This window comes from Erinaceus europaeus, chromosome 5 (genome assembly GCF_950295315.1).
Source record: "Erinaceus europaeus chromosome 5, mEriEur2.1, whole genome shotgun sequence".
Classification (NCBI taxonomy): domain Eukaryota; kingdom Metazoa; phylum Chordata; class Mammalia; order Eulipotyphla; family Erinaceidae; genus Erinaceus; species Erinaceus europaeus.
Window position 1 is genome coordinate 59,056,530 of NC_080166.1, and position 15,514 is coordinate 59,072,043.

Below are 15,514 nucleotides of genomic sequence, written 5' to 3' on the forward strand. Positions count from 1 at the left end.
GAATCTGAATCTGGGACCTCAGAGCCTCAGGCATGAAAGTCTTTTGCAGTACCATTGTGCTATCTCTCCGGCCCATTAAGGACAGGGCTCAAACCTTCCAACATGCACTTTGACCTGCCCACAGAAATGCCTCCATGTCAGTCATCTTCCTTTGTTCCAGTGTCTGCCCAGGCAGCCCCCACATTCAAGAAACTCTATCCTGTGCAGTCAGTTCCGCTGACAGCGTGAGACAAGGTGGTTGGAATGCAGTAGCTGCTTCACCACAATGCCACACGCTTCCCATTTCACTCCTAAGAGCAGCAGTTTGCATTTGTGTCTTGAGCTCCTTGAAGCACTGTGTCGCCATCAAGGAACTAATTCAGCCTCTGCTACTCTGTGGTCTGTATCATGAACACGAGGTTGTCTTTCTCCATAGCAATCACTTCCTCAGCGATGGCTTCCTCATAGCAAAAGGCGCTGTGCTATAATGTCAGTTCATTTTTAAATTGGCGAGCTCACAGAGAAAAATTTTCCCCAAATATATTTTTAATGCTGCATTCTTACCATCATATTGGGGGGGGGCAGCATTTTGAAACTATAAAGACGTATAAACCCTTCAGTGGAGTCTTCTCTTAAGTACTTGTAAATTATTTCTACAGACCCCCCACCAAGTCAGTCAATGTTGTAACTGCCAGTAATGGAAATGGTTTGCTCTGAGAGCCCTATTACTATTTAATTATTTGTATACTATTACGATGGGGGGTCTCTGATTAAATAGACTTAGTCAATCACTGCCCAAGGAAGAACTGCAGTAGGCGAAGGCAGTCTGAGCTCTGAACCTACTGTGTTGCATTCAACTCTGTTGTTTCAGAGAGAGCTGGGCTGCTTTGAACACCTGCTTGGCAGTTCATTCTTAGGAACTAGGTCTCAAGAGGGAATATAGTATCTCTCTTCAAATAATCCAGTTCATGCTTCCAAGTGTAGGCAGACACAGGGTCCTAGAGACCCTAGCTGAGAAATCATTAATACTGATTGCCTGATTTTCAAATTTCTGTTCCCACTGCTTGGGGAGAATCTTCTAAACTCTTGTGATCCAGCAAAATACTCAATTGGCTAGTGTGTAGTTTTGCAATGGGTGTGATCCAGATCCAATCCTGGCTCCCACTGCATTGAAGAAAGTTTCTGGAGGTGGGGGAGCAGGCTGCAACTGGTTGAGCATACACATTACAGTGCACAAGGACCCAAGTTTAAGCCCCTGGTGCCCCCCTGCAGTGAAAAAGTTTCACAAGTGAAGCAGGGCTGCAGGTGTCTCTCTGTCTCTCTCCCTCTCTATCTCCCCTCCCCTCTCAGTTTCTCTGTCTCTATCAATAATAAATAAGAAATATAGAAATAAAGGAAGGAAGGAAGGAAAGAAAGAAAGAAAGGGAGAAAAGGAGGGGCTGGGTGGTGGTTGAGCGCTCATGTTACAATGCGCAAGGACCAGGGTTCAAGCCCCTGGTCCCCACTTGCAGGGGGAAAGCTTTGCGAGTGGTGAAGCAGGGCTGCAGGTGTCTCTCTGTCTCTCTCCCTTTCTATTTCCCCCATCCTTCTTTAATTCTGGCTGTCTCTATCCAATAAATAAATAAAGATAATTCCAAAAAAAAATTTAAAAAGAAAGGAAGGAAAGAAAGAAAGGAAGGAAGGAAGGAAGGAAAGAGAAGAAAGAAAGAAAGAAAGAAAGAAAGAAAGAAAGAAAGAAAGGAAGGGAGAAAGAAAGAGCATATGGTGCAAAGTGCAAGCACCAGCAGAAGGTACCTGGTTCGAGCCCCCGGCTCCCCACCTGCAGGGGAGTTGCTTCATGAGCGGTGAAGCAGGTCTGCAGGTGTCTATCTTTCTCTCCCCCCCTGTCTTCCCCTCCTCTCTCCATTTCTCTCCGTCCTATCCAACAGTGACATCAACAATAACAACAATAATAACTACAACAGTAAAAAACAAGGGCAACAAAAGGGAATAAATAAATAAATATTAAAAGAAAGAAAGAAAGATAGGAAGAAAGAAAGAGAAAAAGAAAGAAAAGAAAAAAGGAAAGGAAGGAGGGAGGGAGGAAGCTTCTGTGCTGTGGTCAATCGGTCTACCTATCTATCTAAAAAATAAGATACAATTAAGAAAAAGAGCCTCTAACTCTTAATTGAGAAACTACCGTGTTTCTCCCACTGTTAGCTTTGTGCTTAGAAGAGTTAAGTCTCCCCCACCAAGTTTTCAAAGGTCAGGTCCTTGGCCTTTCTGACAGGTCTGGGGATGGACACTTAACCCAGGGATGGAACAACCAAGCTCATCATCATAAATTCCTCTTAACCACAGGAATTAACACAGACTGCACATTTCACATATGTTAATTTAGTCAGGGTCAACTTGGGACTTTCTCAGGCAATTCTTGCTACTTTTCTTGCAAGAATGGTTTTCCCAATCTGTTCCTGCATTCCCCTAAGTCCTGAGGTGTTGTTTTTTTTTTTAATACAGCACTGCTCAGCCTCAGCTCTGCTGCTGGAGGTTGAATTGAACCTGAGACCTCAGAGCCTCAGGCATCAAAGTCTTTTTCATGACTCTGTCTCCCCTGCCCCTCAGGTAATTCTGGTGTAAACGTGCATTTCTCTAGGATATGTGTCTGTGACTACCAGACTTGTAGTGGATACCATCATTTTCATGCTGAAGAGGAAAGTCTAGATGTCTAACGGAAGTTATCAGTGGAATTTTATGGGAACGTAACAGAAAAAAGAGCAGAGATAGATGCTGGCAACCTGAGACTTTCACTGATAATTATTTCTGAATTTGCATTAGAGAGGAAGAGAGTGAGCTGATATAATAAACTCCAAAACAGGGGCTTAGAGCCCCCTGGTTGAGCACACATGTCATAATGCACAAGGACCCTTATTCAAGCCCCCTGTCCCCACCTGCAGGGAAGAAGCTTTGCAAGTTTGTTTCTGTCTGTCTCTCTCTCTCTCTCTCTTTAAGATTTGCTTTATTTATTCATGATAAAGATAGGAGGAGAGAGAGAACTAGACATCATTCTGGTACATGTACTGCTGTGGATTGAAATCGGGACCTAATGCTTGAGTGTCCAATGCTTTATCCACTAAGCCATCTCCCAGATGACCCCTCTCCCTCTCTATTTTCCCCTTCCCCCCCTCAATTTATGGTTGTCTCTATCCAATCAAAATTTATGGTTGCCTCTATCCAATCAATCAATCAATCAATAAAATAACTAAACTCCAAAACACAGTGGGACTCAAGAAGATCAAAACCTTTGTTTGAAACTCTCTCTCTCTTTTTCTTTTTTGCCACCCAGATGATCTCTGGGGCTCAGTGCTGGCACTACGAACCTGCCACACCTGGCAGCTATTGTTTTTCCATCTTTTTTTCCTTTCTCCTTTACTTTTATTTGACAAGATAGAGAGAAATTGAAAAGGAAGGAGAGATGGGGGTGGTGTCAAGGGAGATAACAAAATGGTTATGCAAAAAGCCTCTCTTGCCTGAGGCTCCAAGTTCTCAGTGATATGGTAAGAATGAGAGAGAGAGAGAGAGATCTTTTTTTAAAAAAATGTATTTATTCCCTTTCGTTGCCCTTATTTAGTGTTGTAGTCATTATTATTATTGACGTCATCATTGTTGTTGGACAGGACAGAGAGAAATAGAGGAGGGGAGGACAGAGAGGGGGTAAGAAAGACAGACACCTGCAGACCTGCTTCACTGCTTGTGAAGTGACTCCCCTGCAGGTGGGGAGCTGGGGGCTCCAACCAGGATCCTTACGCCGGTCCTTGCGCTTTGCGCCACGTGAGCTTAACCGGCTGCGCTACCACTAGACTCCCTGCGAGTGAGAGTGTTCTGTAGACCTGCTTCACCATGCATAAAGCTCCCCCCCCAGGTGGAGAGTGGCAGTGTTGGGTCCGGTTATCCAAGGAAGACACCAAGAGACCAAAGTGATGTAAAAGCAAAGAGTCTTTATTAGCTAGCATTAGGGTCTAACCTGTAAAAGCAAAGAGTCTTTATTAGCTAGCATTAGGGTCTAACCACTGAGACGCTGACACAGCAGCTCTCTAGTGTTCAACCTCCACCCTAAGTTTTACTAAGTTTTATATAGGGTTCAGAATACATAGCCTTTGTGACAAAGCTCAAGTCTACACAGGAACATGACAGTCTTACAATTGTGGTTATCTATCACCTGCATAGGGGGGAAGTATGAGGGAGGGTTACAACCTTGTGATTATCTCTCCTCCTGACTCCAGGCTCCAGGGAAGTTTCTTTCCCACTATCTGGCCCTGTGGTTATCTCTTTCTCTACAGGCTCAAGGGTCTTTGGTAACAGCCCTAAATTCCTAGAGTCACTCTGGGAACTCAGGTCTGTTCTGTAATTACTTACTTAACCCTTGGGTTACTAGAGTCTAGGCTTACCTATCTTTCAATCACCATTTTACATTTTATTTTTTCAGTTCAACTTCTACAGCAGCTCGAACCCGAATCCTTGTGCGTGGTAATATGTGTGCTTAGCCCAATGTGCCACCGCCCACACCCCTTTTTGAAGTTCTTTACCTCTCACAGGATTGTAGGTATAGGGATAAAATTGGTGGGATCATTTAGAGGCCCACGATCTTCCTATCTTCTTGTTCTTTACTACTAGAAAACACTTTCTATTGCAAAGTTTAAAAGGGGGGGTAACACAGCAGGTTAAGCACACGTGGCGTGAAGCTCAAGGACCAGCGTAAGAACCCAGGTTAGAGCCCCCAGCTCCCCACCAGCGAGGGGGGGGTGACTTCACAGGCGGTGAAGGAGGTCTGCTGGTGTCTATCTTTCTCTCCCCCTCTCTGTCTTCCCCTCCTTGCTCTGATTTCTCTCTGTCCTATCCAACAACAATAACAACAACAATAAACAACAAGGGCAACAAAAAGGGAAAAAGAAATGGCCTCCAGGAGCAGTGGATTCATAGTGCAGTCGCCGGAGCCCCCGCAATAACCCTGGAGGCAAGAGAGAGAGAGAGAGAAAGAAAGAAGAGAAAAGAAAGAACTGGGCACTGCCCCTCCATCATATCCAAGACTAGAAAAGAAAGCTGGAAGAATGAGCTAGACCCATCACAAGACAAGGCTTCTCGGTCCCAGCTCAACTGATACTTGGGGTCTGTAGTTGTCTCACTATGAAGGTCTATCCAGAACAGTGTTCGATGTTTAGCAGAATTCCTGTTCTAAACAGACTTGGGCCCTATAGGGCCCTCCCTCCCTGCATGTTATGACAATCATTTATTGTGAGGGAGGTGATCAACACAACCCCTAGCTGAGGAACGCCAAGGTGAGGATGTGCCACGGAGGCTGCACTCAAATCCAGACACCAGAATTTAGTTGCGAGACAACATATTAAGTCCCAGGAGGCTCTGGGACAAAGGGTTCTATCCGGGTGAACTCCCCGTGCCCATGTCAGACGTTAGGATTTCTATTGGCGGGGGTCGGGCGGTGGCGCAGTGGGTTAAGCGCATGTGGCGCAAAGCGCAGGGACCGGCGTAAGGATCCCGGTTCGAGCCCCCGGCTCCCCACCTGCAGGGGAGTCGCTTCACAGGCGGTGAAGCAGGTCTGCAGGTGTCTATCTTTCTCCCCCCTTCTCTGTCTTCCCCTCCTTTCTCCATTTCTCTCTGTCCTATCCAACAACAACGAATTGTGTCAACAAAGGCAATAATAATAACCACAACGAAGCTACAACAAGGGCAACAAAAGGGGGGGAAAAAAAAAAAAAAAAAAAAAAGGATTTCTATTGGCAACATAAGGATGGCTTATCAGGAGCCGTGAACAATCATTGTCACATATCTCTGTTCCTGAGCTTTTTTTGTTTTAAATATTTTATGATCTTTATTTATTTATTGGATAGAGACAGCCAGAAATTGAGAGGGAAAGGGGTGATAGAGAGGGAGAGGGAGAGGGGGAGAGAGAGAGAGAGAGAGAGACCTGCAATACTGCTTCACCACTTGCAAAGCTTTCCCCTTGCAGGTGGGGACCAGGAGCTTGTACCTGGGTCCTTACACATTATAACATGTGCACTCAACCAGGTGCACCACCACCCGGCCCGTTTTTCTTTTTCTTTTTTTTTTTAATTTTTATTTATTTATTGGGTAGAGAAAGAGAAAAATTGAGAGGTGGGGGGAGATAGAGAGGGAACAAGACAGAGAGACATCTGCAGCCCTGCTTCACCACTCAGAAAGTTTCCTTCTGCAGTTGGGGACCAGGGGCTTGAACCCGGGTCCTTGCACACTGTAATGTGAACAGATGTGCCACTGAACTTTTCCACCATACAAGCAATCAATTTCCTTTAAAATCCATACCACTTAAGAGGTCAGAGACAGAGCTCACTGAGTAGACTATATGCTTTATTATGAATGTGATCCAAGCTCAAGTCCCAGCACTACATGAGAGAACCACAGCACCACAGGAAGCTCTAGTGCTGTCTCTCCTTCTGTCTCTTTCTCTATATATCTGCATGAAAAAATATTGGCTAGGAGTGATGGAATTATCCAAGTGAGAAGTCCTAGCTCCTCCAAAAAGGGAGGAAAAAACAAACAAGTGTCTGAGTTTAAAAGGAATCTTCTTAACTTGAAATTTGGAGACCTGATTGATACAAATATTACTTTTTGTATTCCACACTGTCAAATTGAAATGTAGTGAAACGTTATACAAAGCAGGGAGAACAGGATGGGAGAGATGAAAAGAATCATAACCCACGTTCCTCAGAAGCTGGGCACTGACTTAGAAGGCTTTGAACAAAACAGCTGACATGAGGCTATTTCTAATCAAGGGAAGTCTTTGGTTGAAATAGTAAGGCCGTAGCTATAAAAGCCCACGGTCACTGCAGTCATTAGGAATGAAGGCAGGACAATCATGCAAAACTGTCCAAAGGAAAAGTGCAGGCTCTTGCCTACTCTGGCTTTGAACTGCTGCTTTCCTGTTCTGACTGTGAATACAAAGACTCTGTGGTGGTTCCTTGCTTGGAAGGAGCCCTGCTTGCTGTTCTGTGATTTCTGTTTCTATGAACTTAGCATACTCCCACACCAGAACTGCCTGAGGGAAGGCAGGGATGACTGTGTCCTGTGGCATGAGAGTGAAGGACAGAATAGCAATGGGGGAGATCCCTACATGACAAGCAGGTTGTTTTTGCAAAGTCCATCTGGAAGCCAGAGAGTTCTGCATTTCAGAACACATTTTCCCCCCTGGGAACATAGGGGTTTTGTTCAGTTTTTTAATTGGTGACTTAATAATGATCAATAATATTGTGGGATAAGAGTGTTACAATTCCATACAATTCTCACCACCAGAGTTCCATTTCCCATCCCCTCCATTGGAAGCTTCCCTGTTCTTTGTCCCTCTGGTAGGATGGGCCAAAATTCTTTATGGGGAGCAGAAGGTGGGAGTTGTGGTTTCTGTAATTGCTTCTCCACTAGGCATGTGTCAGGGTTGTGTAGCAGGAGAGAGAGAGACCAGGAACTCCCGGCGAAGCAGGAACACAAATCTTCATTCATGCTGACGTCCCTGAGTCAGGTGTGAGCACAGCGGGTTTAGGCCACATGGAGCTAGCAAAATGGCCACCTCCCACTAAGCATGCCAACCCTTCTCCAGGTCGGGACGTGGAAGAGAAAAAAGGGGTGAAACCAGGAACAACAGCGGGTTTTATAGGGTAAAAATGGAAGTGGCAAGTCAGGACAGAATTGGCTAGGGAAGAGGGTGGAGAAAAGAAAAAGGCATTCTGGGAACTTACTTAGTTTTGGTTGCTGTATTTTTTAGCTGGCGGGAATTAGCAATACCCTGAGGGGATAATGTGGTGGGGGATATGTAAATAATACTTGCATGGAAATATAGTGGTTTGTGGGCCCTGCCAATGTTCAACCTCATCTGTACAATATTCCAACAGACATGGAGTTGGCAGGTGGATCCACACCCCCAGCTTGTTTCTATCTTTCCCTAGTGGGGCAGGCCTATGGGGAGGTGAGGTTCCAGGACACATTGGTGAGGTTGTCTGCCCAGGGAAGTCAGGTTGGAGTCATGGTAGCATCTGTAACTTGGTGGCCAGGGGGCTCAAACCGGGATCCTCACACCGATTGCGGGTCCTTGCACTTTGGGGGTTGTTTTTGACTACTACACCTGAGCTGATCATTTGCAGTCTCTCCCAATGCAGCAACTGTTAGGAAATCAGCCCAGTCTCTGTTTACATGTGTGCTGGTTGGTAGGGAAGGACAGGAACTGGGATCACAAGAAAATATAGAGGCCGGGCAGTAGCGCTGCGGGTTAAGCGCACATGACACAAAGCACAAGGACCGACGTGAGGATCCCTGTTCGAGCCCCTGGCTCCCCACCTAAAGAGGGGGGCAATCACTTCACAAGCTGTGAGGCAGGTCTGCAGGTGTCTATCTTAATCTCCCCCTCTCTGTTTTCCCCCTCCTCTTTTGATTTCTCTCTGTCCTATCTAACAACAGCAATAACAACAATAACAACAACAAGGGGAACAAAAAATATATATATATAGGAAAAACTGGCCTCCAGGAACAGTGGATTCATAGTGTAGGCACTAAGCCCCAGCGATAACCCTGGAGGCAAAAAAGGAAGGAAGGAAGGAAGGAAGGAAGGAAGGAAGGAAGGAAGGAAGGAAGGAAGGTTGGATGGAAGGAAGGAAGGAAGGAAGGAAGGAAGAAAAGAAAGGAGGGAGGGAGGGAGGGAGGGAGGGAGGGAGGAAGGAAGGAAGGAAGGAAGGAAGGAAGGAAGGAAGGAAGGAGAAAGTATATGGAGTCAGGCGGTAGCGCAGCGGGTTAAGCACACGTGGTACAAAGCGCAAGGACAGGCATAAGGATACCGGTTGGAGCCCAGGCTCCCCACCTGCAGGGGAGTTGCTTCACAAGCGGTGAAGCAGGTCTGCAGGCGTCTGTCTTTCTCTCCCCCTCTCTGTCTTCCCCTCCTCTCTCCATTTCTCTCTGTCCTATCCAACAACAGTGACATCAATAACAATAATAATTACAACAATAAAACAACAAGGGCAACAAAAGGGAATAAATAAATATTTAAAAAAGAAAAGAAAAAGAAAGTATAGAGGCTTATCTGGGTTATTATCCTTCTTATCAACACATGCAGGTGTGTAAGATGGAAATAAGTGGGACGGGAGATAATGCTTGCAAGACTTCATGCAGAAGTGGAGCGGGTGGTGGCACACCTGATTAGACTCATTACAGTGCACGGAGACCTGGGTACAAGGCCCTGGCCTCCACCTGAAGGGGGAAGTTTCAAAAAGTCACTCAGTCAGTCTTCAAAACCTGAGGAGACTGAGGTGTCCTCAGTCTCACTAGTTCATGTTGAAAGAACTGGAGTGACAGAGTTCAGATAGCTTGTCCAAGACCGCACAGTTCACAGCAGAGCTGAGATTTGAGTCCTTCTGCACTGTGCTTAATGTTCGCTCCAACATTCACACAAAGCAGCAGACCACAGTCAGAAGACCCCGTCTTGGTTTCCTGGGGGAAAAATAATCTTTCTGGGGCTCAGTTTCCTCAGTGTGGTTGTGAGGAAGATGAGGAAACTTTTACAATGTATGAGATATACATTTCTCTGTGTGTGTGTGTGTGTGTGTGTGTGTGTGTGTGTGTGTGTGTGTGTGTGTGTGTGTATGAATATAATGATTATATTATACCTTATGATGGATCTTTAAAAAGTAGTCTGAGCTTCCCTGGGCTCAGACTCACCAATGAGTCCTAGAACCTCACCTCTCCAAAGCCCTGCCCCACTAGGGAAAGACAGAAGCAGGCAGGGGGTGTGGATCCACCTGAATCCCAGGACTCCATCAGGACCTGGAGAGAGAAAAGGAAAAAAGAGAGGGACATTGAGATGTAGTACTAGCTGTAGGTGTGACTTGGAGAGGAAGAGAGGATGGGGCCATGGCAGGGAGTAGGGGGAGGGAGGAATGGGCAAATATACACTAATATAGACAGTTATAGAAATAATAGTTAAGGGCCGGGTGGTGGAGCACCTTGTTGAGTGCACATGTTACAGTGTGCAGGGACCCAGGTTCAAGCCCTCAGTCCCCACTTGCAGGGGGGAAAGCTTTACAAGTGGCGAAGCAGGGCTGCAGGTGTCTCTCTCCGTCTCTCTCCATCTCTATCATCCCCTTCCCTCTCAATTTCTGGCTATCTCTATTCAATAAATAAATAAAGATCATAATTTTTTAAAAGAATATATATGTAAACACCGATTGCTAAGTGAATTGCAGAAGGACTGATTCTGATTTCCCAGAAGACCTTGATGAGGGTTCAGTACCCATCACTTCTTTTCCTCACCATTTTCCATATCTCAGAACACATATTTTAAAAAGAAAAAAAGATACTGAAGAAAGCCATAGAGACACTTTATTTATTTTAATTATGAATCTTGGTTATTAGTACTTGGTGACCAGAAGATTTGTCATTCAGCTATCAGTTAAAGAACTGCACATAGGGGGCCAGGCAGTGGTGCACCTGGTTAAGTGCACACACATTACAGTACACAAGGACCTGGGTTCAAGTCCCTTGTCCCCACCTGCAGCAGGGAAGCTTCACAAGTGGTGAAACAGGGCTGCAGGTGTCTTTCTGTCCCTCTCCCTCTCTATCTCTCACGACCCTCTTAGTTTCTCTCTGTCTCTATCCAATAATAACTAAATAACATTTTTAAAAAGAACTGGGAGGGGGAGGCGGTGTAACACCAGGTTAAATGCATGTAAGCACAAGGATCCCAGTTCAGGGGTTAGGTTGCATAATGGTTATGCAAAGAGACTCTCATGCCTGAGGCTCCAAAGTCCCAGGTTCAATCCCCCACCCCACCATAAGCCAGAGCTAAACAGTACTCTGGTTAACAAAACAAAACAAAACAAAACAAAAATTCCAGTATGAGACCCCACTTCCCATCTGCAGGGGGACACTTCACACACCGTTAAGGAGATCTGAAGGTGTCTCTCTTTTTCTCTCCCTCTCTACTTTCCCCTCCCCCCTCAGTTTCTCTCTGTCCTCTCCAATTAAAAAAAAAAGGAAGAAATGACCATCAGAAGTAGTGAATTTGTAGTGCTGGCATGGAGCCCCAGCGATAACCCTGGAAGCAATAAATAAATAAATAAATAAATGAAAAGAGAAGAAAGAAAAATAACTCTACATAGAGATCATCTTATCCTTCCTGTGGCTTACTACTTTATTTTTGCCTAATTTGGGGATACTAAGGGAATCGCTTTTCTCTGTGTGTACTGCCTTATTCTTTTTCCTAATCCCTGGAGTTCTTCTCTACCTAGGGACAGCCATTCAGGTACAAATTCACCCAATCTCTCTCCCTTTCTATCACACACAGCTCCTTTCAACTTCCTGTTAAAAAAAAAAATTATCATCTTTATTGGATAAAGAGAGAAATCAAGAGGGAAGGGGTTATAGAGAGGAAGAGAGGCAGGGAGACACCTGCAGCCCTGCTTCACCACTTGTGAAGCTCTCCTCCTGCAGGTGGGGACCAGGGGCTCAAATCCAGGTCGTTGTGCATTGTGACATATGCGCTCTACCAGGCGTGCCACCATTGGCCCCTATATATTGTCGTCATTGTTGGATAGGACAGAGAGAAATGGAGAGAGGAGGGGAAGACAGAGAAGGGGAGAGACAGAGAGACACCTGCAGCCCTGCTTCACCGCTCGCAAAGCTTTCCCCTTGAAGGTGGGGTCGAGGGGGTTTGAACCTGAGCCCTTGTGCATTGTAACGCATGCACTCAACCAGGTGTGCCACCTCTCTGCCCCTCCTTTCAACTTTCAACTGTCGGTTAATGTTCCTTCCAGAGAGAGACATTATCCAGTCTACATATGAAAAGTCCATCTTGGGATTCAGGTAGTAGCACAGCATATTAAGCGCATGTGGCACAAAGTGCAAGGGCCAGCATAAGGATCCCAGTTCGAGCCCCCAGATCCCCACCGACAGGGGAGTCACTTCACAGGCAGTGAAGCAGGTCTGCAGGTGTCTGTCTTTCTCTCCCCTCTCTCTGTCTTCCCCTCCTCTCTCCATTTCTCTCTCCTATCCAACAACGACGACATCAATAACTACAACAATAAAAAAAGAACTAGGGCAAGAAAAAAAGGGAATAAATAAATAAATATAAAATGAAATTTTAAAAAAGAAAGAAAAGTCCATCTTATTTTTGCCCCTCCATGCTATCCCTGGTATTAACTTTCAAACTTCTACTCTGTTCTTCCAGAGTGCTCTCAGCAACTCATAATTTTAGTTCGTTTTGAAGCCTCATTCTGTTTGCTCCCATGAGCCTGCAGTCCATCATAAAAACTGGAACTGTCTCATTTGTTCACTGCCAGACCCGTCGGGCCTAACTAATGTCTGTCTGGGCAGATGAATAAATGAGGGCAGGGCATGGTTCCACTGTCCTCTCTCTGTCAAGACTCTCATTTCCAGGTGGGGCTATGCTGTCATGGCTTCTTGGCCAGTTACCAGAAGCCCCATTGTTAGAGTTTCGGGAATTTTGTAAGCCAGTCATTTGTAAATAGTTAGTAGCTTGAAATAGACCATGCTGGGAATATGTCTCCCATTTGGCAAATGCTACATGTCAAGACTATACCCCCTCTGTAAACAACTAATTTACTGCACAGGGCTCTAAGCTCTAATCCAACTGTCAATATTGAGATCTCATGGCCAAAGGAAAAAAAAAAAAAAAAAGGGTAACTTTTTTTTTTTTTAAGGTCCTAGACTCTCAAGCATGAGGTCCTGAATTCAATCCCCAGCAGCACATGTACCAGAGTAATGTCTGGTTCTTTCTCTCCCTCTCTCTCTCTCTCTCTCTCTCTCTCTCTCTTTTCTGTCTCATTAATAAATAAAATCTTTTTTTAAAAAAAAGGTTAATGGCCTACTTAAAATCTCTCAATAAAAAATGCTTACAATTGTTGATGCTAGATAATTATTATTTTTTTGTTGGGGATATTTGGTATTTTCTGTGTGGTAAAATATGTACCTTGGCTCTCCTAAGGATTTTTTTTTTTTATCTGTTTTTTAGATCCTTATGTGAAAATTCATCTGATGCAAAATGGCAAGAGACTGAAGAAGAAAAAGACAACAATTAAAAAGAACACACTTAACCCCTACTACAATGAGTCATTCAGCTTTGAAGTCCCTTTTGAGCAAATCCAGGTAATGTCAAACAAAAAGTTGGGCCTTCCCATTCACTTCCGTTTCTTGGCTCCACATAAATGATATAGGCATGTCTTCTAAATGATCCATGCACATGCCTTCATTAGAGTTGCCATGCCTACTCCCATGCACATTGGAAGCTCCAATTCCGTCAAGAAGGAAATGATAAAAAATACAGATGGGATATGCCAACTCATCAGCCCAGACCAGCCGCCATTCAGCAGAGCAGAAACAAGAAAGGAAAAAAAAAAAAGAAAAGAAAGAAAGAAAGAAAAGTCAGGAGAACAGCTCTGCTAACTCAAAAGGTGCACCCAGAGAGGTTAAAAAAAAAAAAAAAAACAAGAGGAAATGAACTTCTGCTATTTGCTCAAGGACAAATGTGTCATTTTCCTTATCACATTGTCCTTATCAAAAGATAGGCATTTGTTGAGCAGACAGCAGCTCTTAAATCTTTCCTTCTGAAGATATGATTGACAAGAGGAAGATGAGACTACCTTGTGTTTTTAATTGGATAAATTCAGTTTCTTCTGAATGCTTTTGAAAGGAAGGAATCTGAGTTTGCTAGCTAGTAATTGCTGTGATAGAAAGTATTTCATTAAGAGATGTATACAGTTAAAGTAAATTGTTACATGGAGCCACAGTGGTGCCATGGCATGTTGTTATGTAGCCACTTTTAAAAATATAATCCTGAGGGAGTCGGGCAGTAGCGCAGTGGGTTAAGGGCACATGGCGCAAAGTGGAAGGATAAGGATCCCAGTTCGAGCCCCTGGCTCCCCACCTGCAGGGAAGTCGCTTCACAAGCATCAAAATCTATACATCTATTTACCTTTTTTTTTCATTCTCAAAGTACTGCTCAATTCTGGCTGCTGGTGGTGCTGGGGGTTGAACCTGGTGCCTCAGGCATGACATTCCTTCTTGCAGAACCATAATGATGTCTCTCTCACTTAACGTCCAAAGGTTGTCATGACATTGCAAAGGTAGCAATACTCACTCCCCAGTACCTGGGATTTACTAGCCTGAACCAGTGGACCTACTGTTTTGGTCCTGCTCACAAAACTCCAAAACTTCCAGTATTCTCCAAGACTTTATTTCCTCAGTGAGGTCCATTTTGAGTTCTAAGACCTACTCCTATGGATGCTAACATGTCCTGATGTTTCTTTATTTCTTTAAGAAAAATAAATAAAGTGTGTGTGTGTGTGTGTGTTATCTGGTTGTGTGTGAGTATCTGTGTGTGTTTCTGTGTGTGAGTATCTCTGTGTGTCTATGTGTGTGTCTGTGTGTGTCTCTGTGTGTGTGTCTGTGTGTGTCTGAGTGTGTGTGTCTGTGTATGTGTGTCTGTGTATCTGGTTGTGTGTGTGAGTATCTGTGTGTTTCTGTGTGTATCTGTGTGTGTCTGTGTGTGTGTTTGTGTGTGTGTCTGTGTGTGTCTGAGTGTGTCTTGTGTGTCTGTGTGTGTGTCTATGAGTCTGTATGTGTGTGTGTGTGTCAGTGTCTGTGTGTGTCTGTGTATGTGTGTGTGTGTGTCTGTGTATGTGTGTGTGTCTGTGTATGTGTGTGTGTCTGTGTATGTGTGTGTGTCTGTGTATGTGTGTGTGTGTGTGTGTGTGTGTATGTTTTGTTTTCCTCCCCATAAAAGGCTACTTTCTTAGCCTTTTCTTTTTTCCTTAAAAAACCAAATGTTTCAAATTCTAACATAGGGGTTTAGTTTTCCTTTAGCCTGAAGTTATAAAATTATCCATCTGGGGACCAGGCAGTGAAGAGCCTGATTAAGTACACAGATTATCATGGCAAGGACCTAGGTTTGAGGCCTTGCTCCCCAATTTCAAGGCGGAAACTTCACAAGCAGTGAAGCAAGTATTGCAGGTGCCTCTCTCTCTCTTTCTCTATCTCTGTCTCCCCCTCCCTTTCTCAATTTCTTTCTGTCCTATCCAGTAAGGAAAAATAAAACATATACTTTTTTTAAAAAGTTGCAAGAGCAGTAGATTCATTGTGCAGGCACCAAACTCCAGCAATAACCCTAGTGGAAATATAAATAAATAAATAAATAAATAAATAATCTGTTTCTATCCCTAAAAAAATCAATTTTGATACAAGCAAAATACTGATTTTCAGAAATGCATGGGAATGCTCTATGTGCCCCCACACACACCAATAATGTGTAAATTATATATGCAAGTAGAAGAAAAATAAAGCTTTCATAAGGATAATTAATTTGTCTCAGTGCGAGTAATTAATCAGTCCTACATGAGCTGTCAAATTTCACGCCAACCATTCATTTCAACTTTGGATAGATAGAGAGAGATACAGAGAGAGAGAGAGAGAGAGAGAGAGAAAGACCGACCTGAGCCCTGCTCAGCTGTGG

General features: G+C 44.3%; 1 protein-coding gene across 4 annotated transcripts in view; it reads left to right on the forward strand.

Annotated features, from left to right (window-relative positions):
- SYT1 (synaptotagmin 1) overlaps nucleotides 1-15,514 on the forward strand; it is a 664,148-nt gene that overhangs the window by 643,482 nt on the left and 5,152 nt on the right. For all 4 annotated transcript variants that reach the window (XM_060191358.1, XM_007525653.3, XM_007525654.3 and 1 more), the window contains one exon: nucleotides 13,019-13,152. In XM_060191358.1, the coding sequence (XP_060047341.1) occupies nucleotides 13,019-13,152 (134 nt within the window). The remainder of the gene's footprint in view (nucleotides 1-13,018; nucleotides 13,153-15,514) is intronic.